This window comes from Haliaeetus leucocephalus, unplaced genomic scaffold (genome assembly GCF_000737465.1).
Source record: "Haliaeetus leucocephalus isolate CR32 unplaced genomic scaffold, Haliaeetus_leucocephalus-4.0 Scaffold484, whole genome shotgun sequence".
Classification (NCBI taxonomy): domain Eukaryota; kingdom Metazoa; phylum Chordata; class Aves; order Accipitriformes; family Accipitridae; genus Haliaeetus; species Haliaeetus leucocephalus.
The window spans coordinates 2,953,860-2,981,555 of record NW_010972920.1 but is presented as its reverse complement, the minus strand read 5'-3'; the positions used below and the strand labels follow the sequence as shown (position 1 = coordinate 2,981,555).

General features: G+C 42.2%; 1 protein-coding gene across 1 annotated transcript in view; it reads right to left on the bottom strand.

Annotated features, from left to right (window-relative positions):
• FRAS1 (Fraser extracellular matrix complex subunit 1) overlaps positions 1-27,696 on the bottom strand; it is a 172,946-nt gene that overhangs the window by 107,729 nt on the left and 37,521 nt on the right. The window contains exons 3-5 of the mRNA XM_010575600.1: positions 12,457-12,516; positions 4,593-4,700; positions 1,768-1,860 (exon numbers count right to left, since the gene is read on the bottom strand). Coding sequence (XP_010573902.1) covers positions 1,768-1,860; positions 4,593-4,700; positions 12,457-12,516 — 261 coding nt within the window. The remainder of the gene's footprint in view (positions 1-1,767; positions 1,861-4,592; positions 4,701-12,456; positions 12,517-27,696) is intronic.

Sequence of the window (27,696 nt, the reverse complement as noted above, 5' to 3'; positions counted from 1 at the left end):
CTTTCCACATTGTACACCTTACTCCTGCCTGCACTGCAGGGGCAAAAAGTAAGTTAATACTGGTAAAATAGCAAACCTGGAGATCAACCTAATTTCGCTTCATGTTGCAGAGCAGCATCCAGCAGCAACCCACCGCTAAAGACCCAGGCTATTGGATACACCCCCTCTCCACTACAGTTTTTGCAGGGCAAACTCTAAATTTAGAAACATGTTTACTTTAGAGAAATATTCAACATGGGCCGCAACACACACCTGACCACAGGGTGGTCAGGTGAACACCGCCTGCCCCACATACTTAACGCACTCCAGTATGAGTAAAATCTCATTAGATTTGCTTATTTATTAATGCAGAAACAAATATCTCTACCCTGAGGCACAGTGAGGAAAAATTGACCCCAAGAAGAAACACGTTGGTGTATGGCAACGCTCTCCAACAAATAGAGAATGTTAATTTTTACAAAACATGTGATATTGAATTAGGCAGGGAGTAAAAAAGCTCTTGCCAACAGAGGATACAGATTTTCTTCGACTGAGCTACCACTAGGGCCAGCGTTGCCAGCTAGATACTTGTAGAATGAAGGTCAAGTCATAAAGCATTACAGTGGCTTACTGACAAAAGAGAAAACTCCTTCCTTCAGGAAATCTGTGCCAGCCGTCAGGATTTGCACTGACAAAAAAATTGTTTAATGACCGCCTCACAGTGGAATTGGGGTGTGACATATGTCTATAGGTACAAATACGTCTATAACCTCTGTGGGGATAACTACTTATTCACCTGACTTGTGTCCCAAAGAACAGGCTTACAGAGAGCCAAAAGACAAAAGCTGCAGCAAGAGTATGACACAGCAAAATGCAGCAACAGCAACAAGAAGAAGAAATACAGTGTAATATGATATAATATAGTATCACCGAAATCACAGGCAAAAAGACATATGAGAAGAGGATGGATGTGCTATCCCTCCTCTTCCAGTCTTTGTCTAGCTCGTAACAGAGTCATGCTGGCCATGCCTCACGCTGAAACAGAGGGTTACAACATCCATCTCAGGTGTAGAGTGTAAGGTCCAGATATTCAAATGTATCTGGGCATTTTAGCATATTTCTTAAGATTTGGACCTGACTTGCCTCTTGTCAAACAGAAAAGTCTGTAAGAGACCAGATGTAGGACTTGGGCTCACTGTTAAGCCATTTTTCTACATTTGCCTATTGTTGGACATGATTCATTAACTACTACCCATGAATCTTTATTTTTTCTTTATCCGTAGACACTTACTCTTATTGTTTTGGCCTTTCAGCCCCCCCTAGGTGAAACCACATCCTGGAACCTCCTTCTTGAATAATTCAGGATTACAAAATACATAACCCAGGCCACACAACAGCAATCAATCTCTACCAGCATAGATGGCCTCTGAGAGAAAAGCCTTCTTTCAGGATAGCTAATATGTCAAGTTCAATGTGCTTTGCTCCCCTCCTAACATTACTATATTGTCTCAATCATCCACAGAAACAGTAAAGTGAATGAATGAGTGGGAAACTTTCTCCCCTTAAGCCAAGCAGGACACACTGTTGCTCAGCGACATTCCCTTTTTGCAAACCCTGCCGACCACCAAACTCCCACTGTATTACATTATCTGATCGTGACAGAATATAAGCCCAATGAACTATTCTTCTCCCGCATGGCAGCTAAGCATCCTTCACTGACATGAACCGAACAGAGAGCTAAAAACTGGAAAGGATTGCCACTGCCAAGGAACATGACAGAGCACTCACGCTGTGTATCTGTCCTTCATGCTGGCAAAATCCTTCAGCTTGGGAGGCACACTCAGGGCAGCACTTGTTGGGGGCTATTTGGAACACTTCTCCCTAAAAAGATATAAGAATTCAATAAGAAGTTCACATGAAATAGAGACTTTAACAGGAAGGTAGGGACATGGGGCCTTGCTGGACGCAGTGCTCTCAGTTTAGAGAGGAAACATATTAAGTGAAATACATAACACTGCTACACTAGATCCCTTTGTTGAGAGGTGGCACACCAGTTTGCTGTATTTGACATTCTACCATCAGAACAACAGTAGGGGAACTTACCTAACAGTGCAATTAGGAAGTCCCCAGCCAGACTAGTTTTCAAACCAGAACAAAGAATAAGTAGAAAGCACTTGTTCAAGACAAAAGCCAAGATTACTCACTGAAAGATCTCTGAGAAATGTGGTATAGATGTAATTTTTTCAATAGATCATGCTTTCATGTTCCTCCTAGCTGCACGTTAAACACCCCAGGCCTGGCACAGTGCCCCACAGACAGGACACCATCAGCTGCGGGAGGATTTTATTTTGCAAGGGTGTCTGTCACTGATGGCAACTGCACATGAGGGCCCCCGGCTCCACATGAGGTACCACAGATCTCACTATTTTCCTCCCACAGCTAGTAACAAAAAAGGACCAAACAATTTTAGTGATGTGAGCATGTAGCTGGAGACGGAGAGGGCAGAAAACCAAAACCAGGAAAGAACATGTCAGGTTCAGGAAGTGAAATGTAGAAACATTTTATCCACGAGGTCACCTTCTTCAAAATATTGCAAAGGTGTTTCTCAGGAGACATACTCCATCCTTTCCTCTTTGAAAGGGTACGGCCAACATCTGAGGGATTCCCGCTCAGAAGGGAGTCATTATTTGTTTTGTTATAATAAAAAATGAAGGCACTGCGATGCCAAAAAATTATCTTACCTTTCACCTCTTTATTTTTTGTATGATAAAAGCAACCAGAATGATTTGAATTCTCACAAGTTTTCTTTCTCTGTTTTCTAAAAGAAACATTTTGGTTTTTCAAACAAAAAAAAGTTTCTCACTTCAAGGTTTCTTTCAATGTCGTGGTTTTTAGGAGGTGGGAAACAAAATTAAATATTTCATTTAGCTTAAACCATTAAATCCTATTCAGCTGTGATCCTGCTGTGGAGAAACTGTTCTTGGTTGTTGGGTTTGTTTTGATTCACACAACAGAAATAGCGTTTGCTGATTTTCCGCCTACTCAAAACATTCAGTATGCACAGCAGTAGGTTTTACATACAAATGTTTAGAACACCACTGGGTATGCTTTTTGCAGACACTGCCTGGTTTTGTTTGTGCCTTGTCGCTGTAAACAAGATCAGCATTATTAGCATAAATCTCATAATAAGCAGATAAGAAATAAACCATGGAGAGGGATGGTGATTTCTGACCTTGTTCATCAGTGGTTGGTTTATGCTTGAAGGATGATCGGATTTTTTTCTTCTTCGATCTTTGATGATCCTTTTTAACATTTAAATAGCCAGACCTTTATGGAACACTTAAATTCTTTGTCTTGAAGATTACCCACATCAAGGAGTCACACAGATTTATTTCACACTATGAATCTATTTTCCTTTATGAGCTTTAAAGTTGCCACCTTTTCATTTATCCTATTTTTAAAAACGAACAACATCATCTTATCTAGCCCACTCATTATTTGGTGTGACACGACAGCACCCTTTTTTTATTTCTCTCCTCTTTAACACAGAAATTCCTAATAGTTCGGTCTTGTTTTAATCAATACACAGTGATAATAACGGGGAAAACCAGTAAGAATCAAAATTATTTCCTTGTTAATGCTGTCATATTGGAAAACATTTTAACCTGCTTCATAAAGCCATATAATTATATTGGCAGTGCCTCTTTAAAACACGAATTTTCATTGTCATTCATGCATACTACCCCAGTAATCTAGATGCTACTGCAAGACCAATTCCATGGCCAATTAGCTGTAACCATTAATGAAGGCTCAGACAGAGAAAGATAAACAGCAGACAATGAAAGCCCAACAACCATCACAAGGCAGAAGAAACTGAAAGACAGACAATCTCAGCTCTGTTGTTGTTCATCAGAGTGGAAAGTGTCCACCTGCATGTTTGAAGGAGACCCAGCTCCACATTCAAATGAAGGGTGACTGGAAGCTGGTGTCATGCTGGGAGGTCTGAACCCAGTTCATGGGCTTCCTTTGGGGACCAGACCGCCCTTGGAGCACAGGCAGCCTGCAAGCTGTTCCAACACCAAGCCTCTGGCTGTAGAGTGGCGAAGGAGACAAAGGCTTCACACACCGGGTCTTGCCTGTGTGTTTCTTGCGCAGGCTTGCGTCAAGGAGAAGTGAAAGGGTGCAGAGACTGTGCCTGACGCTGGGCAGTCACACACAGCCTGGGAGGCGAAACAGGATTTCGCTGCTCCCTCTTGCTTCCCTCAAATCCTGCTGTGAATCAGACCCTCAGGTTCAAAGGGAGCTGCAGGGAGGCAGCTGAGCCCAGAAGGTTGATACGGCAGCTGTCACAAAGATAAGAAACCAGCTCACCCCTGCCAGTTCCTCCAGGGAAACACCTCACGCTGCATCCTCGTTTTGTATCCCTCTTAATACAAGAGGCTCCCACCGTACTTTCACATGTAACACAGTGTGGCGGACACAAATGAGCATTTTGACATATAACTATTCCAGGGGTTTAAAGCAGGCGAAGGCTGGGAACTCCAGAGTGACCTGACGTTTCTCTTACCACACGGAACGGGTCAGCTGGCATTTGGACAGTTGCAGCCCCTTACCTTCTGAAAGTCACACTGAAGGTGTTTGCAGACGGTACGTTCACAGGTGACAATATTGCTATGGCAATGGCAGTCTTGGCAAGAATCTGGCTTCCAAATTGTGTTATTCTGCAAATAAACATAAGTTTTAAATTAGACCCATACAGTACAAGGCGTGTGGTATTTTATGCAACAGCAAATGGCTCAAGTAGCTCAATAGAGACAGACTGGAAGAGTGAAGTCTGCAACAGACCACCCCCACCTCCCACATGCTTATCAGGCACAACTTCGGTACTATTTGTTCAATAACTTCAAATATGCAGTTGAAAGACAAGGCCATGCGCGGCAAGTAATCAGCTCCAATGGCAAGATAATCCATAGGACATAATCTCCAATAACCTCAAGGTGATTATAGCATCTCTGGGAAACTTCTCTATAATCAAGCTCAGACTGTCCAAACTGCGGCTACTGTTGTGATCACAGCTTGTGCTGAGGCAGCTGAGGTAGCCTTGAGGCTAATCCACTCCTGGACAGACGGCTGCAGCACCATACAGCACCCCATGAGCTGATGGAAAATGCAGGTAAATATTGACATGCTTGAATCCAAATGAGCTGTTGAACATAACATTGAAAATTTTGAGTCTGCAGGATCACAGGAAGAAAAAGTTCTTGCATCAAAACCATGATGTAAACTGTGCTCGTTACGTTAGGCTCTAAGATGGAAGGAAAGGTCTGAAGAGCCTAAGACGCAATTAAACTGATTTAGTCAAAAATGCTGAATGCATGGCCAGGTATGCAACAGGCTCTACCTGGTCATGTTTATTCCCAAACATCATGAAGGGGACTCTGACCAAGCAGATGGTCCAACAGATTTGGAAACAGCTGTCATCACCACTCGATCAGTGCACCCAACTGGAACACCCACAGCTAATTCGCAAGGGTTTTCACCACCCCTGCTTGACCCCTTTTCCATTCCCTCTGCACTGAGGTCATGATCCCACGCCGCCACCATGCTTTCATAAGGCAGCTCAGGTCCTCATCCAGTTGCTTGGACGCTTGCCAGACTTCTCCTTCCCTCCCGCCAGTTTCTCCAAGGTCTGAGCAGTCACTTGGGACTCATTACTTTCGGTAGGATGCTTGGAAAACAAAGCCGCCTTTCTCTTTACTCCTGAACGCTGACTTCCAGCCGTCCTGATATCAAACAGCATCAGCAGCATCCCAGAGAAGCAGCCAAGTCTGCCCGTCACCCCCCTTCCTATGAAAATGTCTTGCCTGCCCACAGCTCCTCTGCAGTGTCACTTCACCCGTGCCAAGTATCCTTTCTCTGGCAGTTTAAAAAAGCAACCAGTAACTACGTACTGCAGTAATCTGAAAGATACAATTGCTACGTTCATATTTAATTATCTGTTTTTAAAAGCCTTCAGTTAAATCCACCAAAAGAAAATGGAAAGAGGAAGATCAGTGTCTCATCTGAACAACTCTTTTCCATTAGACAACCACTGTGCATACACTAGGCTAAATTTACGCTGTACAGGAAATTTTCCTGTGTAGTACAGGCAGCCTCTATCCAAGCCATTAAGCCTCATTTTTAATTGATTTGAAAGAAGACCAGACTTTGCTAATAATTTACACGATGTCGTGATTTACTCCAATAAGTCAATTTACTCACAGTGTAAAGTATGACTTAGGCAAATTAAGGTACGAAAAGATGATTAACAGTTTACTACTAAGAACACATTTAGGGCTAACTACTAAAACTGTTAAGCATAATGATAAAACACTGAAATGTGCCTTAAAGGCCCATTAGACTGCTTAATGAGAGAAAAAAAATCTTGACAAATCTGGCCACTTGCTCAGGCACTTACGCAGAAGCTGCCAGGTGCTGCGCTCTTCTGAAAAGTTAGTATGATGTATTACAGGCCATGGGGAAAGGTGATTCAGAGGTGTCTGACGAGGTTTCACCACACCTGCGTGACTGAAAGAGGGCACTGGCAGAGGCTCTCTCTTCTTTGACCCATCCTGCATCCAGGGCCGACTGTCGAGTAGAAAAGGCCAGTTGCCTCCCCTCTGAAAAGGTGCTCTTTGTCAAAACAGAATGGCTTACTCTATGACACTGGATCAAGAGCGCAAACCTACAAACAGTGGGGTAACCAGAAATACTGCTAACAAATCCTTGTGTCTCTTCACTGCTTTACGAAAGCATTTCATTCATATCAAACTGTGCTCTTCTCTCGTTGCAGAGTTCATGCACAGGTAACAAACACTCTGGCGGCACTGGAAATTTAGGGAGATACTCTGTTAATGTAATGATGGTGGCAACACTAACATTAGTAACATCAAGAGATGGCAGTAAATGTACAGCCCCTAGGGGCAAGATAGCAAGACAAAGAGAGAGAGTAATTTCTGCTCCGGTAATACAGCTGGTTCTCTTCTCGCATACACACGGCTGTGGCTGTAGAACAGAAACCTTGACTTTGTCTCTGCCAACAGGTACAGAGATTTACGGTACAGTTACAGAATAAATTCAGGTTAAGTAATGTGTGTGCCAAGCTTTAGCTAATATACACGCCGTAGTTAACTCATTCTACTCTCTTTAACAAAGCTTTATCATATTTGGATCCACCCTAAGACTCCTAAAACCATGATAATACCCAGAACTCCTAATATCTTTCTACTGGCAAAAAGTGACATTTAAACTGTTTGATAAAACCATTTGATATGTCTATTGATTTATTCCTTTGCTTGCTTGTTTCCACCTGGAAGGAGAATCCCAAAACAGTGGATGGCAAAGGAGAAAATCTGTGTGAGAGTGATGTCAACAGTGAAAAGCAGTCTGCATTTTAAAACTGGCAGCTCACTGCAGGGTGAGGGTGCTGTCTCAGAAGCCAGCCACTGGGTAAGCACTGGGCACAGGGAACAGAAAGGGAGAGAGCAGATTTAGTGCCTTGTTGCTTGGCTCTCCTAAACCTTCACCCCGTGGGCTCTCTCCTTTATTAAAAAAAAAAAAGAAATATTTCCATGGTGGAATAATAGCCAAAGGACTCGCATGGCAAGAGGTCAGCACAGAGCCACCCTTACCCACATTTTGAGACTTAAATGCTCAAATTTCTAATAAGAAAACTCTCTCTTTGGTCTTCTCCCTCCCCTATTTCGTATTACAGTCTAAGCAGGCTGGCTCCTATCTGTGGGCTCAAACCAGCTTGCTCTAAATCTACACGGTAGATGCTTGGAAGCATCTGCACGCGCCAGTGATTTCCATTTGCCAGGTATCAGATCAAAACCGACATGTCTCTGCAGAGGTTTTAAGAATTCAGAATCTAGTTAATAGTCAGGAAACTATTACCTGATTTTTTGGATATGAGAGTCTTCCACGCAGTTTGCGAGTCTCAGTGTTCAGCTCTTCTGACAGTTCAATATTTAGCTTAAGATTCCCAGCTATGGAGCAACAGTCAAATTTGAAAAGTCTGGTGACAATTAAGTTTACCAATTTCTCTACAGAAAAGTGCGGGTTTTATTCTCTATAATGCTACCAAATGCCTGAATGTTACAGTCACAGTAAATTGAGCAAAATGCAATGCTCTGGCTATGAACCATTTGAAGTGCAAGGCCATTTAATTCCTTTGAGATGGGAGAAAAAAGCAGCACTTGTACTTCATACACATGGTGGAAATACATAAAAGAATGAGGAGGATATTGCAACAATTACTTTTGGTGCTATACCTGGGTGCTGACTATTTTAGGTTCACATTTCAAACTAATTTTAATTAGTTCCCCATTTACATGGAAGTCTGTAGCTGACAGCTGCTAATAAAGAAAAGCATAAAAAGATTTATTGGTGCGTATTTAGAGCTCTTGTGACCTGGAGAACGCAGACTGCTAGTATTTTAATTATTCCTTCTGTTTCTTTCATTTTAAATGTGACTATCGCTAAGGCAACCAAACATGGGCTAACAGCTTAAGACTGTTCTTCCCCGTTTTGCCCTTCGCTAACTGTGAGGCCTTGGTTCACTCAAGCTAGGCTAACATGTTCAGAAGTGACACAGAAGCCCCAGCATTATAAGAAAGTCTCCAAAGTCACTCTGCAGATAGGAACTGAGATACTAATCATCCCGCTGCAAAACACAGATCAGGATCCCACCTACCTGTCCTGCACGTTGTAAGGCTTTGTTACGATTCATCCAGCACTTGCAAAGACACTTTAAAGCTCCCAGGTATTACTGTTTTAAACACAAAGCAAGACTTTTTGGTAGACACTTAAAGAACTGCTGTAAATCCGCCTTACATCTTCTCCAAGGCACTGTACCTCAGTGGACAAATTAGCTGCTACAATTTAAGCGCTGAATTCCATCCTGTTAAGAGTGTACTTTTATCAACTACAATTTAAGGGGCTTTTTCCTTACAAGTACTAATATAATTAACAGTATAAATAATGAAATACTGCGCACAGAGCACTTTGAAGATGGAAAGCACTCCTTAAGCGCCAAGTAGTGCCATTATAATTTATTAATTCTTTGGATTTCCCTACATCAAAAGAAGAAATGATACCTAATTCAACTGAATTTTAAAATGCCATGCTGCAAGAAGAGATATCTACATTACTTGGTTGGTTTGCGGAATAGGGGCCAAAAAAGCAAGATATGCTCACAAAGCTTTAGAGCTTGCAGGCACCCAGACACAAGACGAAATGAAATAAAACCCAAGACTCAGGAGCACAGTGCAAGCTCGTACTCTGTTTGGAGAATACTGATGAGGATTTAGAAAAAGGTAGGGGAGAGAGCAAAAGAGCTGCACATTAAGAAACGGCTAAGATGAGAAGGAGGCCAGAAAGCAACCAGCAGTAAAAGCAAAGGAGGGTTGAAGCAAAAGATAAGCTAAAGAGACAAAGAGCAGACCCAGTGCAGAAGTGGGAGTGCAGCGCAGCTGGTTTGCTGTTGCCACACTGTCATATTAACTGGAGCACAAAAAGACCTAAATCTCTTTGACCATGGCTTTTTCGACTGGCTATCATAACTTCCTATAGCTGCACCTGTTCCTCCTCTACCTCAGCAAAAAAACCACCCAACAAGTCAAAAAGAATCGGAGTCTGCTATTAATACATAAAAAGCCTCAGTAATTTGATCAGATGCTGCTTAACATGGGATATTATCACACTAGTTAACAATCCATGCTCTATTCTGGTGCAGTGACTGTGGAAATAAGAAGCATACAGCAGCTGGTTTGTGTCCTCCCCCCAGCCCCCTTTCCATTTCTTACGGCTTCATGAAAATATTCAGTCAATCCATAAAACGTCACTGGATGCTGGACTGTCCTCTGTAGCATGCCAGACTTGTAAAGCTGGTCATCTGGTTGGTGGTATTGCTGCAATTACTAAGCAGGGCGAAAACAACAGTCTACAGCCGAAGCCTTAATATTAGCCAGGAATCAAGCTTAAAATTTTTACCATCATGTCGAAAACGAGGTGGTTGTTGTTATCACGTACCCTACTAATTGCCGTTCCTGCTTTTATGAGAAACCACTAAAACTCATGCAATTAACTTTCAAAGGGGCTGCTCTGTCCCCAGGCTGCCAGAGGCGTGCGAGGGCGGCACTCTTGCTTTGGGGAGCGAGGAGACCACACCACGGGGACGGGGGCTGCCGCTCCGCTGGGAGCGATGCACCAACACAGCACCCAGCCTGAGCGCTCCCCGACATCAGCACCGGGTTGCATTTACTTCACAAGTCGTCCTCTGCCAGAGATAACTGAGGAAAGGCAGGTATCGGATGTCTCTGAAGAGGAATACTGGGCTGCTTTGTTGAAATTGTAGGCAGAGCCCGGAGCAATTACACTTTTGGTAACAATTACCAGCATCACCCACCAGCTGCCAAGTGAGGAGACTTGGCAGCTCAATAACACCGCTTTCATTTATCATTTCCACTCCAATTAGTTGACAATACCAAGCAATTGGCAGAATAAACCCAAATGTAAGGGAAGCTGAGCGAGCACTATGTGGTCTGTAGGGATATCCATTAATGGAGCGATGAAGAGATGAAAGTAATTCAGAGACACATAAAGGATTCCTAGTGTCCATTTGGGTTTAGACTTTATGTTATCTTTTGCAATAGGGAGCTGTTGCCGCTGCCGGGTATGTATTCAAATCTGATATGGGCTCGCATATAACAAAAAACCCTTGAAAACGGGCTTTTAATGGGTTTATTCCAGCACGCCCACAAGCAGAAGAACATAGGAATGGCTCGGTCTCTGAAACCAAATAGAAATTCAGCTCATCTCGGTAGAAACATTTGTAGCCCTACACTCCTAGGAGAGAGCAGAGCAGATAAGGCAGAGTGTACAGCTTGATTAACAATACATTAACAGTAAGGCACTGGTTCAGGAATCAGGAACTATTTTTCCCCTTCTTCCAACTAGGGAATTAAAAAGTTACACAAATTAAAACTAGGTACTCTTTTCATGGTTCATTAGTCTGATGCCTTTCTACATTTTCTGTTCAGTCTTTCACCAGTTGTACCCGCCTTGTAAAAATCAACAGTCTACAAATAAAATTTCCCAGCAGTCCTAAGCTATTTCAGGGATGGGAAGACTTGGATATTCTAAGTTATTCTTCAATCACTTAGGTGCTGTTGTAAACTTTATCCTATCTTTCATACAGACACAAAAGCAGTCACTAGGAAAGGGCTCAAAGAATCGAGTGCACAGAGCCAACAGGGTAGATGAATTAAAACAACTTTTAAAAATAATTAGTTCTAATCATGATTTAAATCAGCATACAGAAATCTTTATTTAGACCAACAGGTCAATTGTTTTTCTGCAGCAGTGTTCCTCTATAAAGGTTAATGCCTTTTGGTTGGTCACTGTTTAAGTAGATTCAACTGTAGTCAAATATCCTTTACACTAAACATCGCGCTTCGTTCTTTTCCTGACTGGAAGAAACACTGCTACCTATAATCAACTTCAGGGACTGTAGTTTATCACATTTCTGTTCCGATTCTTACACATTCCTCCCCCTTTCTAATCAATTGATATCAACACTTCTATAATGAAAAATAAACAGCAGTACTATCTTTAAAGTAATCTTTATTAGTTAAATAACTTCCTCTGTGATGAGTATTTAAGGGAAATAATTTTAGGAGAACATTTTGCATTTAAGAACAATAATTAAAGGTAACATAGTTGCATCATGCTAAGTTTTTAGACCTAGTAGATCGCAGCCCAGTTTTTATCACTGAAAGAAAGGGGTTTTGTCCATGCTTTCTAACCCTTAGCTTTAAAGGAAAAAGGATAAACTGCTCAAGTACACTGAAATTAATAATTATTTCCTTGGTCCCTGCATAGAGGGCTACCATTGCCAGAAATACATTAGCGCTGCACTCGTTCCATGTATCTATTAAAAAACATCCAGAACCTCAACAGATTGACTTTTAAAAAATGGTATCATTTAGAGTTTTCTGCTCCAATTCTGTTTTAAATTCATTCTACACTTATATATGCAGATATGTGACACAAGCTTGAAAATGTCAGACAGTATGTTAAGCATGTGTTCAATACTAGCACCAATAAATAATGGATACTTGGAACATCACACTACAACTTGCTCTTGTTCTCTCTCACACCCTTGTTCCCCCCTTCCACACTTCTGTCCAAAACCTAAGCACCATCCAAGCAATTAACTTTTCCAGCTGTCATATTTTGTATTTCATCTCTTCTGTGGCAGCAGTAATTTTAAATTATGTTTATGGTTATGTTGTAAAAACGAAGAACTTTAAACCCAGTTATAAAATCAGCATGAGAAGAAGTGGAGGAGAAAGGAGGATAAAAAGTTTTGAGTTTCTCTCTCAGCACTGCGTTCAATTTTATTATCTGGGAACATACACAACTTGAAAACATTACCCCAACCAGAGAGAGCCTAAAGACTATACTTCCTTCTGTGTAATCAAGCCCTCTTTCCCTCTTGAATAAAAGTATAACTTGTATTCAACATCCCTCTGTAAACCAATAGAGAATTTTGAAAGAAAAAAAAAGATTAAACCCCACAATTTTAACAACATTCCGCAGACTAGAAGATCAGCTTTCTCCTGAGGCCTGGAGGATACAAAGTTGGTTCCATTTTTAAGCTTTTACCTACAGTCAACACAAGCAGGAACTTGGTTTCCTCCTTCTTTCCTTTTGAATTGAAATCAGAAGTTTTTTCCTCTTTTCAGGACATTAACAATAAGACACCTCTTATCTAATCAAACACAAGAGACCTCGCAGAAAACAGTGGTATCTGGCAATACACAGTTGTTTCATATTTTGATACCATGAAGCCTCAGGTAAGAAAACCCACACCCCAAATCATACAGCATCGCCAGAGGAAAGCACCCAGTGCCTTTGACCACCTCACCATGGACAACACACTCTGCTCTTAAAACAGCATTATGGGGGGTTGAGAAATGAAAAGTGTGAATGCTTATGGTGAGTCATTTTTGCACAGCTCCTTTTTTTCTCAACTTGACCTGTTTTAAAAACGTTTTCTTAAGCATTAACAAGGTGGCAGGAGCAGGAAAACCTTGCCCAAAACAGCTTGCAGCTTCTTTGCAATATTTCTTCAGACACTGAAGTCCATCTATAAAAGGACACGGCGAACAACTAATAGTAAAAACAATTACCAGAAGGGAATGGGTTGCAATTTTAACACCACTGCACAGAGTGAGAGCGAACATCCATTTCGCCCAGGAGCTTGCTTTTGACAACAGCCAAAATCAGACAGCTGAGAATACGAATACAAAAAATGATAACTTCTTCCAAAAACACCCTCCACACAGTTTACAGTTCAGTGACTTCCCACGTCAGAAGTTGTGTTTCTGCACCTAATAATTCTCATGGCTTTCTCCTATGTGCATTTGTCCAGTCTCCCCTTGAACTCCTGTAAACTTTAAGCACTGACATCTTACAGCAAGGTTTTGGCACTTAATCACACAGGGAGCAAAAAAAAGCATCTCTCTTGTGAAGAACTAAAGCCTGCACCGTGCTGTTACGAAAAAGGGACAAAAACAGGGTTCAGGCAAATAAATGGTATGATAACACACCGGATCCTTGCAGAGAACAGGGATTTTCCTCAGTCGGCAGCTTAGGGCAGGAGAGGAGCAAAAAAAGAGAAGAAAGAGAAAAACCTAGAAGACCTACACTCGATTCCGGTTTCTGCAGATGACTACTGAGATCTCGGGCAAGATGTTTCTCTTCTCCATGCTTGCACTGCCCTTCCTGTTCTGTGTCTGTGTGGACCGCAAATTCCCTGGCATGAGGACCAGCCTTTCTTACACCCTTCTCCAGCATTTGGCATTGTGTGCTCTGATCTTAAGGCCTGAAAAGGAGCCGACGCCGTGGTAGCTCAACTGAGCCAGCCAAGAAATGGCAGTACTGCTGATCCATCCCTGACCCCACTGATGCCGTCGGGCCATGAAAAAACCCCTTGTGCACATGCCTTTGCTGCAAGAAGCTCGGAAAGGGCACACGGGGGGGTGATCGTTAAACAAGAAAGTGGTTTTTTTCTTCCATTTTCTTCTACTGCAAATCTTTTCCATGCCAAATTGTGTGTTAAGTTTGACGAACTGCATACACTAGCAATTCTCCTTAGCATCCAGAAAAACATTTGGGGTCCTCCTGCTTTTTTTTTTTCCCCTTTACTCAAACAGCTCCTAACCCGCCAACTGGCAAATTTCAAACATCCTCCCCAAAAATTACTTCTGAATGAATACCAAACCCAGAGTCTTTGATTGAACAGCTGTTGAAAAGAAGGGAGATAAGGGATTAATTTAACCTAAACTTGATCACTGCTTTAATTAGAATGTTTATTACAATATAATGGCTATCTCTGGAGCAGCAGGAGTCATGATCTCCACCGTGCGATGCTCCGGTGTACGTGCAAAGCATGCAGGTGTACCTAAGGCAAAGCACAGCTTTAGCTGTCCAGGAGGACCAAGGAGGTTATATTCCACCCCCCTAAAATGATGCTGCTTGTTTGAGAATTGAACCTGTGAAAGCTGCCAGGACTTTAGCAGTCAACATCAAACACCGAAGGGCGCAGAACTGCCGGCAGCCACTGTCAACTAGTGTGCACAGAACCACAGCCTGAAAAAAAAAATCACATATTTGAAATTGGCCATTAAACCGACTTAATCCAGTGCATATATTACAAGGGGTTCCCTGCAGAGCACAGCCTGACTATACCCTCTAGGAAACACTGCTGGCCTTTTGAGTTTTTTTTTATGTTTTCAAAAGGAGGAGGGAATATCCTCTGTAGTCCCAACACAGATATGTCAAATGATGAAGTAATATTGCCAGCAGGATGCATAATTTCAAATTCATCCTGTTGTGCTGCTGAAATGCAGGCTATACTGGGCCAAATGCTTCAATGTTAACTGTATCTATCCGGGGCAGAATGAACAAGATAGGCTAAGCCTTTTATCCCATTTCTAACAAAAAAACATCAGGGCATGAAAATCATTGCAGCTCAGCCAGCTGATTCAGCAAAGAAAGAAAATATCCTTCAGTAAAAGTAATTTGCAATAGGCCCTCAGAAGTACTGTATCGGGTGAAACATAACTCTATTTCTACTTCTTGAAGGCAACAATACACTCTAGAGCAATTTTGCAAGCCACTTCAGCAAATATATAGGTATCTCCAATTCCAAGCCGGATATTTAGGAGGTATCGTTTCAAGGTGCAAAGCAAGGAATTACACACCTTGAATCCTACTATTGTTACTGTGGATCCAAGCACAGTAATCTCTCATACAGCTCCCAGAAAATACAACCCCTTTATGTCCTTATCTTCTATCTCAGTTCCCTGTGCAGCAGATCAATAAACTGGTTCTCTCTTTCCTTCAAAGGGGGAAGGGGACCCCTGCAAAAGTCCTGCAGAGTCATTAATCTTTGTGAACAAAGACTTCATTATTGAACAAAAATGATTAGGAAAGGCCTGTAGAAAAAGGGATTTCGTAGGCTGTCTTCATGTCCTCTCGTACTGTTTCAAGCGCCTCTGGTTCACCGGTAGCTGTCAAGATTTAACAAGGTGGTAATTTTATGACCAAACAAATTGAAATTAATGGCAGCAAAAGGTATGTAACAGGTTAGCATTTTACTCAAATACACAGGCGCCGTGTTGCCTTCTGTTACAAATGACTAAATTAATTGACTTTGGCACATAGAAACTACAGGCTCAAAAACAAAATTAGGCTTAAAATATTCTGAAAAGGACAAAGATGATCTATGTATTTGTGTGCTGCTTTTAAGGAAAGAGGTCTCTGACGTTTTTTGATAGACAAGATGTAATAAAAGACACTGTTTTTTAAAAGCTCATACCATCAATCTTTTGCCTTATTTCCTCTCTTTTTTACAACAAACTTTCTGGAGATCAGTGTTTAGCACTCCTCCTCCCCATGTGTTAATCAGGTAACACAAAGAGGCTTTTCTTCCTGTCTGCCCCACAGAGGGAGGGACTATCTTGAGGAACTCACCTTTGTTGAACCAAAATACGTAACTGGATTCACAACAGCAACAGATAGTGCGTCTAAAGAACACACACGTCAATCTATTAAATACGACCGCCCAGCTCCTAAAGGACGGGTGGAAAGGGTTCCTTTGCAAAAGTGATTGGCACAGATTCTTGAACACAATCAGTATGACTGGCGAGAAAAGTGGGAATTTCAATCAAACAGCCAGTTCAACAATATTTGCATTGAAGGGTAGTATCAGTAGAAGGCTGCAGACATTTGACTGCCTGGACAGTGTGCAGAAAAACATTACACACCACCATTTCACCTTGAAATATGCCAGAACTGGCTTGCTTTCCTGGCTGACTTAAAAAAACCCACCAACAACAAAAAACAACCACCACCACCACCCAGGTAGTGATAAATATTTAAAAAAAAAAACCCAAAAACCCCTTCCATTTTAATTTCAGATTGTAAGTCCCAGCAAGATTACTGCTGGCCATGAAGGGAAGACATGAAGAAAGACTTTTCTGTCCTCATCCCTCCACCTGTGTACACCACAATGAAAGCAATGGCACACTCACTACCAAAAGAAAAAATTACATGTGCCTGTACTTGTAGTTCAAACTGTTTCCAAGTCATGCACTGGGACAGCAATTGATTATCAGGACAGATCAAGAGTGACAGCATCGGAGGAAGGAGAGAAGCAGTTGAGTTAAGCAACATGGTCTTCACTATTCCCCGGGTCGCACATGCCCTAAAAGTTACTATATTTTTAACAGTGACAACAAAGTGTACCCCACACAAAACAAGCTGAGGAGAATTACAGCTAATTACCTCTTGCTCTGTGAAAGAAGGAATTCCATGTGTATAAGATTAGCCTGTCTGTTTTGTTGTCTTCATTGCCTCCACACGCATCTCCGTAACAGGAGTTTTTGCTACTGAACTGTAATGAGACGAGACCAGGCCCTGTTTAATGCATTTTTTTATTCTCTCAAGAGTCTTTCCCTCCTCTTCATTGATTATTCAGTTTTTATGAACTTTTCTTTCTTTATTGCACTACTAAATAACAAGAGCACAGCCTTGCACACACGGAGCTAGGGAGAACGGTGAACACCACCTGGTACACTGCCTTGCTCAGTGACAACCCGACTAATGAGGAAGATGTCACTTGCCCTGAGAAAAGCCACTGCCAAGCATCCACAATGAAATCCTTCATTCAAGCTAATACTAACCAAAAGCAAAATACCTCATTTAGATGGAGGGCACATTCAGCAGCAGAGTGCACAACAGCATCACCACAACAGTACATGACAGGCTCAGAAGTCAGCGAGAAATAGACCTGAATATGGGAGATGGTAAAGGCAAAAAAAGGGGGTGGGGAATGACAAATATATCCTTGAAGAACCAAGAAACAGAACTAATACTATTGGTCATTTGTACTTGGCTTTAAGTCTATTGAGAGAACAAGATTAGGCCTAATTATCCTTATGGTCTCCGAGTTGTGAGAGCTGGCCAAAAAGTCTAGCTGAACCCAAGCATTAATGCTACCATTTCCAACTGCTTACCCCCATGGGCAATTGTTCTTGTGAGCAACCAGTCACCGATACTGACAGGGATTCTTAGAAAGAAAATGCAAACTTTGCTGCGATGCAGGGAAATATGTCCACTTTGCTGCAGTTTCACCCTGAAATGATGATTTCTCAACAGGACAAGAACCACCTTTCCATACCTCAGCTGGGCACTCAGCACTGCTGTACTCCAGTCCCACAGGCTACTGACAGCAAGCCCAGTATTGTTCTTTATTAAGGTTATGAAGCCACCCACATCCAATGCCAAGCATCCTTTTTTTTTTTTTTTAACAACAAACCTGTAAGTTATGCAATGTCAAAACTGCCATCCATCAGGATTTTCCCTAAAATAAATCAAGGGAGACTGACTCATGATACTGAAAACACTGACGAGATCAGTCAGATCTGGTCTACATGGTCAACTGCAGGTTGGCACCAGGTAGTTAGCATCAGAAAACGCAACAGAGGTTCAAGAGGAGTGAGCACGCTGAGAGAGCAAAGGGCAAAACTGGCTGAAGAACGCCTACAGAGGAGCAGCCTTTGACAGTGGGTGCAGCAGAGGCAAAAATAACTACAGAGCTGGAAAGGGTGGTCAGATGAATCATGAACCGTTGCTTTTCAGGAAGATAGGGATAAGAAATAGTTGCGTAAGACATTTAAACTCCCTCTCATGAGACAGATAAGAGAAAAACAAAAAAACAGGGCACGGTCAGTCTCAGCAGGAGAAGTACTGTTGTGTTAATTAGCATGATTGGCCATCAGTCAGAAATAAATCATATTATCCATTGATAAGTGGCAGCATTTGATAGGAAATAAATTGCAGAGGTCTTTGGGCTCATGCTGGAACAGTTCATTTTGCTTTCATTATTCAGAAGCACTGCATAAAAGGTCATGGCAAAAAAAATATTTATTTAAAATTAAAGCCCTATAATCCTATCTAAAGTATATTTATTTTTTTGATGCATAGGAATGTGTAATGCCATAGTTCTATGAACTGCTCTTCCAATATAATGCCAGGGAGATGTCAGGAGTTGCTCTGAAAATAAATACAATCCCTACTTTGCATATCTCTCCAATTTGCTCCCTTTACTACATTTTTTCTTCTATAGAAAAACCAATTTTACAAAATTTGACTGTCCAGAATAGAAGCAAGCTAAGGGACAAGAATTACCATAACCTCTACAGCTCATGCACATGAGTTTTCCTCTCTCATGCCCTTCTCAGTACTTAACACCTTGCTCAGAATAAATCTGTGGCAAAAGCTTGAGAACAATTTATATGGCAAGCCCGTAATGGTGACTGGAGCAGTAAGGGTAAGAAAGAGCACAGACATAAGCACTTTATTTAGACTCTTGAAAACAGACCGGGTGGTCCTTAAATCTCTCCGACGCTCATCGTTTAAAAAAGGGACAGTTTTATATCAAAGCACTTTATTCCTTCACTGTAGTGCTGTCTTAATCTACAGAAGTTGTTCTATGAAATATTTAGCAGAGGCAAAACATATGCATCCCTTAAATTCAGGATGAAGAAGAAAATGCATCTTCCCTCCATCCTCAGGCATGAAAGAACGGGCTGAATATCATCGAAAATAACAGCTGAGAATTTGCTTTTGTTAACCATTTTAATTCTGTTTCCTTAATAAGCTTAAATGAATGCTTGCTAATGTGTTTTTCAAAGCACATCTCTTGGGTATATAAAGCCTCAGGCATCAATGTCCACATGCATTCAGAGACAAGAGACTAACAGAGAGCTTTCATCACATCACTCTCAGTGCTGCCATGGGTATTTGCCAGTCTGAAGATTGCTCACTGACATGGTGTGAGCTAATTCTTGTCATGCTACTTCACGCTTGGCTAGAAATAATTGCTGCCTCATTACAAATTTAATAATGACATTGTGATATGGTATAAGTCTTCTTTGCAATTTTCATCTCTTCCATTTTTTTTCTTTTTTTTTTTTTTCTTCTTCTTAAACTAGATATGAAACAGATTAAATGTTACAGACCCCAGGGATTTTTAATTAATTTTTTCCCTTGAAGAAGGAAATCCCATTTTTCAAGATTTTGCTCAGATAGTTTTTACAGCCCTTAGGAAACACCTCCACAACACTTATAACTCCAGGTTCCTGCAGGATCCTGATAAGGTTTTTAGTTTTCCTTCATCTGCATCTACTTTGAGAAAGTCTGGGAAGAATCCCATGCTTGATGGCTGCCTATACCCCTATATCCACAGCTTCCCTGAAGGATGAAGAGATTTAGGAAAAGTGGCACAAGAACTGTCCTCACTACCGAATGGGTTAGGAACGAAAAGCCCAGCATGGAGAGTGCATTTCCCATTCCTCTCTCACCTATCCACCTGCTCTCACAGGGAGAAGTACAGTTTGGAGTCACAGTGAAGACAGCTGTAGGGAGACCAGGGCATTAAACCTACCTTGCACCTCTACGACAGCCAACCGTAGGCTGTGAGAGGGTCACAAAGGAGAACAGCTATCACACTCATCCTCTTCTTGGCGTGGTGAAAGGTATGATCCTGCAGGTAAATGCACACGTTGCCGAAGTCAACGCTCTGCTGAGAAAAGGTTATGGTGGGTGGATGCTTCATGGCCGGCTTTTCCAAGCACACAAATGGGTAACACCATTTCAAGAGTCATGACAAAACTGGGCTTATCCGCTTGCTGCACAGATGACTGCCCCAGCATTTTGTTCACCTTGCCATTACTCAGATACTCTAAGAAATCTGGAAGCATCACCCCAATACACATTCAAAAGATCTATTTGCTTTTTGTCTCTTTCAAGTTTAGCCCAGTTTCTGCCTGATCCAAGTTCCTGCTAACTCTGATGAGCCCAGAGCAGCCAAGCAGTAACACTGTTACAGGGCATGCATCATCTATTCCTAGGCACGCTGTCAAGCAACTGTCAGGAGGCAAAACCTACTCTCCTCACCAAACAGATGAAATGGCTTGGCTGGCTGATGGGTGCAATGCCATCTGGAAAACGGTAAGTTTTTAAGAAGGCTTAGTCATCCAACATCATCAGCTGCAAATGAAATACAGAGAACCAAACCAAACCAAACCAAAGGTCAGCCCAACTCAGAGACAGTGAGCAGGACCAGAAGGTCCAAAGGTAAGTACAAGCAACCCTGCAGCAAGTAGCCGTCTGCCTCTCACAAAGGCCCACTTGGGCGTCTAGTAGCCCACGATGGCATAGGTATGAGATTTCATAGCCCCCAAGAAGTCTGATCAGCACTAGCTGCAGTACCTCATGAGCCACATAAAATATCTGACCCCTTTCTGGAATCCCAGCACGTGGTCAGGTTCAAAGACTTCTACGGCAATGACTTCCATCCAGCGGTGAGGGATACATGCGGGGTGAATGCGGCACTATTCCTTTATCATCTGAGTACACAGTTTTCTGGAGGCTCTTCAGTTCTCTCTGAATAAAGTGTACCTTGAAAAACACTCTGCGTTTAATTGTTGTCCTGGCCAGTCTGAGCTACACTGGGAGGGAGGAGACGTTCCCCAGTCACACAGCTCTAAGTCTTCAGAGATTATTTCACACTGTCATTTTCCCACCTTCATCTTGCCCGATTCACGCTGTGCCATAAATGCAGCTGATGTAATTGGCAGCCTGGAGACTTCCTAGACCTATAGGAAGCCCAGAAAAGGTATGAATGTGACCTGTCTGATTGCATGGATGAACTCAGTTATAAGGAAGACGACCTCCAAAGGAAAAGTAGGTTAATCTTTTGCTGCACAAGACCTATTTCTAAGAAAACTGCAGCAAAGCACAAAGGAACATTCCCAGAACTACAAGACCTGACAAGTACTTTCAGCAACGTGAATCACAAGTCTCGTTTCAGTGCAACCATCTCTCCCAAAGACCTTGGTGATGAGAGTTCCCACTGCTGAGGCCTCGGTGCTTCTAATACTTTCACGTGTCTGTCCACATGTTATTTCCCATGCTTTTCAAATCAGCAGCATGTAAATAAAGCACAGCCTGATAATAAAAAAGGGTAGGGGATTTAGAAATATATTCTATTATACTTTTCCTTCCTCTTCTTCCCCTTTTTTTCCCCAAGCAAAGAAATAAAACTGAACTGGGAGATGTAAGACTAATGAATTTATTTTCTTTTCTGTAGGCTATTTACCTGTGGCCACCTGATAATCTGGAAGAGGAGAAATAAAACCTCAACACACAAGTTAAGCGTTGATTGAAATCAAGGACACGGCAGATTCACAAGCCTGTTAGACTGAATGATGTTAAGACATAGTCCCAGTTTCACTATGGTGCACTGTGAAGACAGCATAACAAATTACAGTTCAGAATGCAAGGAATTTGAGAAGGAAAGAAACTTATCATCAACCACCTCCACTATCATGAGACACCTGGAAACATCTGCCATGGACTGTAATTAAGACAGGTGAAACACTGCAGAGACGATGCAGGGCATGTGCAAATGCAACGTTGTTCAAGTACGCAGTACTGTGAAAGGAATAGATGATACAACTCCAGGGAGGAATCCACACTATATTAACAACGATAGGGTTAGCTCAAAAGAAATAATTCTGGTTTACTGCCAACACCAGAGACAAGCAAGAAGGCAAAATACTCTCTCCAGCACTGCTCTTTCACTCCTCTGCACTGCAATACTTTAAAGAGGCCTATGCACAACAGTGTGATGGATTTTCCAAACACCTGCATTCGTCATTTGATTTGACCTCCACAGGCCACATTCTTCCCTGCAACCTTAGTTAGTTTTATCTTAAAAAGAAAAAAGGGAAGTAATGTGGGCCACCAGAGTGAAGCTCGCAGCCAGGCTTACTCCTTTGCTGCCTGCAGGGAAACAACCATGACTCCCCAGTTCAGTACTGCCTGGATGCGGCACAGATCTTGGACTGCACCAATACAAATCCCATGCTTCCCATTTCACCTCAACACCAGAGCCAGTCCACCCCACCATCCAGTTGGAGAAGGAGACAGCTATGGTGGTATTAGCTGTCCTCATAAACAGTGGACCGTTCTCATCTCCAGGTCGCATTCTCCAGATGGCTGTTTTTCATCCGAACCCAAGAAACTTTGCTTCTCGTGAGATGCCCAGAGTAAGGGGAGTAACAGTGGAAAGCACGTCCCAAATTACAGCCTTGAACTCGTGCCTAATGGTTCCTACTCAGTGCCATGAGAAATGTTGTTGAAAGCTCTGGAAGGAAACTGCCATAATGTACAGTCATGGTGAGACAGCCTGTTTTTCAGTGGCTTGGGAACATTAAGTATTTCAGTGCTCTCTTCTATACTGCAGTAAATACTGCACTTTAAATCCACCCAATAGGTGCTTAAGTCCTGCTATTAATCTTACTTTCAAGTTCTGGGACTTGAAGTACAGGTTTATGGGTTTATTCTGCAAGCCAAGAAAGCCTGAAAGAAGCTATCGTAAACATAGCCCTCACCAATTACCGGGCAACAGCCTAAACAAGAACATTTTTGTGCAGGGCAGTGTCCCTGCCATCACTCCTTTACCAAAGAGTTCAAGCAATCTCCTCTGTCTAGCCAAAAAAACTAAAGATCACCATGTAATATCCTGGAGTTGGATTTATATTAAGTTTCTGTGCCTCCATACAATACAAGTTTGGGATTGGCTGTGATGACACAGCACAGTTTGGCATTAGTGGTACAAAAGGCTACAACATACACATCTGGCAGTGTTGAATCACCAGTTTAATTTTATGATTGTCTCATATCTGTAGGAATATACGACCATTCTTGCACAAGCACCGAAATGTTAAACAGAGGTAGTGCAGTGACAGACGAGTGGGAAGTGGTTGCATTATCACCTTCCAGGACAAACGTGTTAAAATAGCAGCTAGACCAAGTGGGAATTGCACCTGTGAAGCCTGAACGCAGCCATCTAGCATCCTCCCCTTGAAAACATGCACCAGGAAGCTTCAGATTGAGAAGAGACTCCTAAAAACACAGAGGGTTACTGAAAGCAAACCTGCAACTCTTCTCAACACAGCATGCTAAAAATTCTTTAGCTTCCCCACCACCTTCAAAGGGGCGTCATTCTTTCTGAAGCCTACAAAGCGTGGTGTGTAGCTGAGGGAAGGTGCCTGCCTGCAACGCAACTTCTTTTGGACGATGAAAGATGCCTGATGAAAGCCTCGAGAAAGCCAGGGCTCTCCCTGCAAAAGCAGATTGCTCAAGGAAAATCCCAAATTCCCCATCCCATCCCAACCGCCACAGGGCTGAGACATTAAGACAGCCAAGACACACTGTGCTTGGAAACGGGGATCTACTGAGGGATAAAAAAATGCCTCTTATCCTGTGATTAATCTGCAGAGCTTTCCTATCCCCTGAAGAGGAACAGAGAGATCCAGAATTTTGGAGCCTAGCTCAGAGCATACTTGGCTTGAAAGCAAGCCAACACACAGATATTTTTACTACTCTTACCTGTATGATTAATCTGGGTACCACTCCCATGTCTGCAGACACAGTATACCAAGATTAAAGTGCCCATGAGCTACGTGCACAAGTCTTATCGCGTCCACCGCACCCCTCCCCACCCCACAATTTGCACTGTGAAAATAGAGTTTTATAAAATAAGAGAGTCTCCTCTCTAAGAAGAGGATTAGCTACCCCAATATAACATTTTGCAGCAGTCATCCATACATTATTACAGCTGCATTTACACATTGGGTCTGCAAGCAAAATGAAAATATATCATCCAGGATGCCAGGAAAGAATGGGGTTTTACTCATGTTGCCATGCTGAAGTAAACATATCTGGCTCCAAGAGCAAAAAGAAAGAAAACCTGGGGCAGAAGGACAGCAGACAGGCCCGCAGGCTCCCTGCTGGCCCTCCAAGCCATGGCCAGGGTAAAGAAAAAGGAATGGCACTTCTAATAATCTCCTCCAGTTACATCACCTGCTAGGAATCATCAGCACATGGTTCCCACCACACAGTAGGGGAGAAGGAAGATCACACAGACTATCCAAAAATGAGAGCCTGTTAAGAATGTTAATCCAGCCTTACACTGTGACCCCAATAAGCCCTGCTACATGCACTCAAGAAACCGAACTAAAATGCAGACACCTGGCAAGGTGCTGGTTTGCAAAAAGGCAAAGTATCTTCAGAAAATCGATAATGTCAGAAGTTATTTCAAGTGCTTTGAATATGGGGGGAGGGAAGCATTTTTCACGTCTTTCTATAATGTCCTTCTTTCCTGTCATTTCTCCTTTCTTCTCCCTGCTATTTTTCCATTTCTTATTGCCATCATGCATTAAATTCCTAATATTCAGGCCATTTTACTTCATCTACCCTTTCTCACTTGCCCCTGCACTCATTTTGTTTTGTTGGTTAGCTCTGCTACTTTCTGTAACTTTTCAAAACTTTACCAGCTGAGGACAGTCATATTATGACAAAAGGAAAATCCAAATTGTGCCATCCTGGTGCCATGTCATTGTTCAAATGTCTTCAAAATTTTCAGATTACAAAGTCTCCGAATCTTTTAATATGTAAGTTTTTTAACTTTCCCAGAATGTAAAAACGCTCCAAACGGAGATTACATTTTAGCACTGATTTGAAATACCTCTGAGGGAAAACACAGTGAAGTATTCCAGCAAACCATCTTGTCTCATGAAAACATTTGTTTCCAAAAACCTAACTGTTCAAAGGAAAATAATTTTGGACAGCACTGTATGCAACTTCATTAACACCTAACAATAACACAGTGGTAAAATCCTCAGTTGCTAGATTGAAATCATTCCACAATTTTGGGGCAGCAAATTATTCCTTCGAATAGCACAAGAAACACAAGCAGTCTGAAGGTAACCACTACTACCACGCTATCTGTCAAAGCTGGCAGCCAGGGAGTCTTTTTTAATGGACCAGAATGTAAGGCAGACCCAAGCCTGCCAGTTTCGGCGACCCAAACCCCAAGGACTGCAAGTAGTCTTAGCTCTCAATGAAGAGTCACAGCAGCCAATGTTAACACTAGAAGAAAATCTAAAGCTCAGACACGCTTAGGGTAAGAAATAATATTACCTTTTCTCTCCAAAATGTCTCCAGTGGGTGCTGTGCCCTAATTTTAGGTGGTCACACATCCCATCCCAAGAGCTGAGATTTTGATTTGAGCACTGCCAGTGTAATGTAAAACAACTTTAATATTTCAGATGGATGGGTCTGGCAAGTCCCTTCCTTCCAGATGTCATTTAAATTTTATAGAGAGGCATACGAAAAGTGATTTATGCAAGATGGAAGTCCTAGGAGGAGCAGCCTGTCACACACAATACTCTTACTTCGTCCATTGCTCCAATGTAACGGCAAATTGCACAAATTCAAAGGAAGGAGACAGCAAGGAACCATACCTCTTAAGAAACTGGCAGAAAAACAGAGCTTTCCACTTTTGTTTCAGCAAGCTGGTAATGAACGATGGTCATTCCTGTTTGGTGGCCTTCATAAAATGAGCTCGCAGTGTCACCTTTACTCCTACACGGTCACATGTCTAAATCACATCTGGAAATAAGTGTACCCTTAAATGACAAATTCAGCAAAATAGACAGAACCAAATGAAATGTTCAGAGGATGAACTGAACTTTGATCCTCACAAAGCACTTCTATCAGAACAGACAGGAGCAGCCAAAACTAAGCTATCTACGGGAGTTTTGGCTGCTGTGTGCCCCTTGTTAGCGTTTTTTTCTAAACAAAAGTATTAGGCATCGATGATTTCCTAGTGTACTGTTACACAACTTGCTTGATCTCTCCAAACTCTGTCTCTAGGAGCCAGGTATATTTGCTGACAACTCGAGGAGAACACTGGCTGTTCAGTAGGCCTAAGCACAAACAGGGTGCCACACTGAAACACATGGAAGTGCTAATAGAGGGGAGGTAATTTATAATAGTGAGCAAAACCACTTCCTTATGAGAAGAACTCCATTATGCCAGTTCAGAAAAAAACTTTGAGCAAGACTGTAAAGACGAACAAGAGAAGGTGCTCCACAATAAATTCTTTAAAAGGGACCTGGTAATGGCACACAGCTGCCCTTCTGAAGGCCATTTTAGCATCTGTCAACGAGCAATCCAGAAATAAAGCCATCATTCCTCACTTCTTAAATACTGGAGTCCAACAAAGTCAGCAGAAATGCACCCTTTACTCCACTGTCAGGTTTTCTTCTTCTCCCAGCAAAACAATTATTCCTGCTGGTGTTCATCCAGTCAAGCTCTCCTCCCTCTACTTCCAGCTAGTGAATCAAAAACAAAAGCTGCACTTAACAAAACTCATGTTTGACCCTGCATCAAAGCTGTACTTTACCCTGCTTTGATTCTCCCGCAGATAAACAAAGTAAGACTCTGGTCTACAATCATCTCATTTCATCCTAACCTCCAGGCAAACTGAACTTCAGTCCTGCTAAGGATGGGGGCACTAGAAATGCCCTTATATAAACATTTGGCTTGTCTCAATTACTCGATCTTTGTGTGTTCAGCATTTTACAGACACATGAGCAAGTACAGGCTTCCTCTCTTCTTTTTCTCTCGTTCCCTCTTCATATCTGGTTAAATTCAGGATAACTAATCCTTCAATTACTAGCAGAGTTAAAGCACAGTTACAGGGAAAATGGTGTGCGAAGTGTCTGTTTACATCTCCAGCGACTGAGGGAACTGTTATCATCCATCCCATTGTCACAGGGCTTTGTATCATATGGTCAGGCCACTAGGATTTAATTCCTTTACATGATATCTAAAAGTCATTTACTTGCAGGAACTTGCAATTAAATGCATCACATCAACCACAGTTGTACGAGTTGTAACATTCATTATCATACTTGTTTGTCAGTGCTGAAACAGGCACTCATAATTTCATTTGAGTAAGTGCTCAGCAATTTATGCGGAAGAAAGGCATGGGTCAATTTGATTCGAGGCTAGTCAAAGAGTGCAGATGTGATCACTAAGACTCTTTGCAACACCATCTCCTACTGACTGAAGACTACTGAACACTTATAGCCAACCTCTCCCCAAAACAGCTTTCTATGCTGCCTGCAAAGTCCCCAAAATAATCCAGCTCCCCTTCTCCCGACAAATCCCACGGTTATGGGTGAG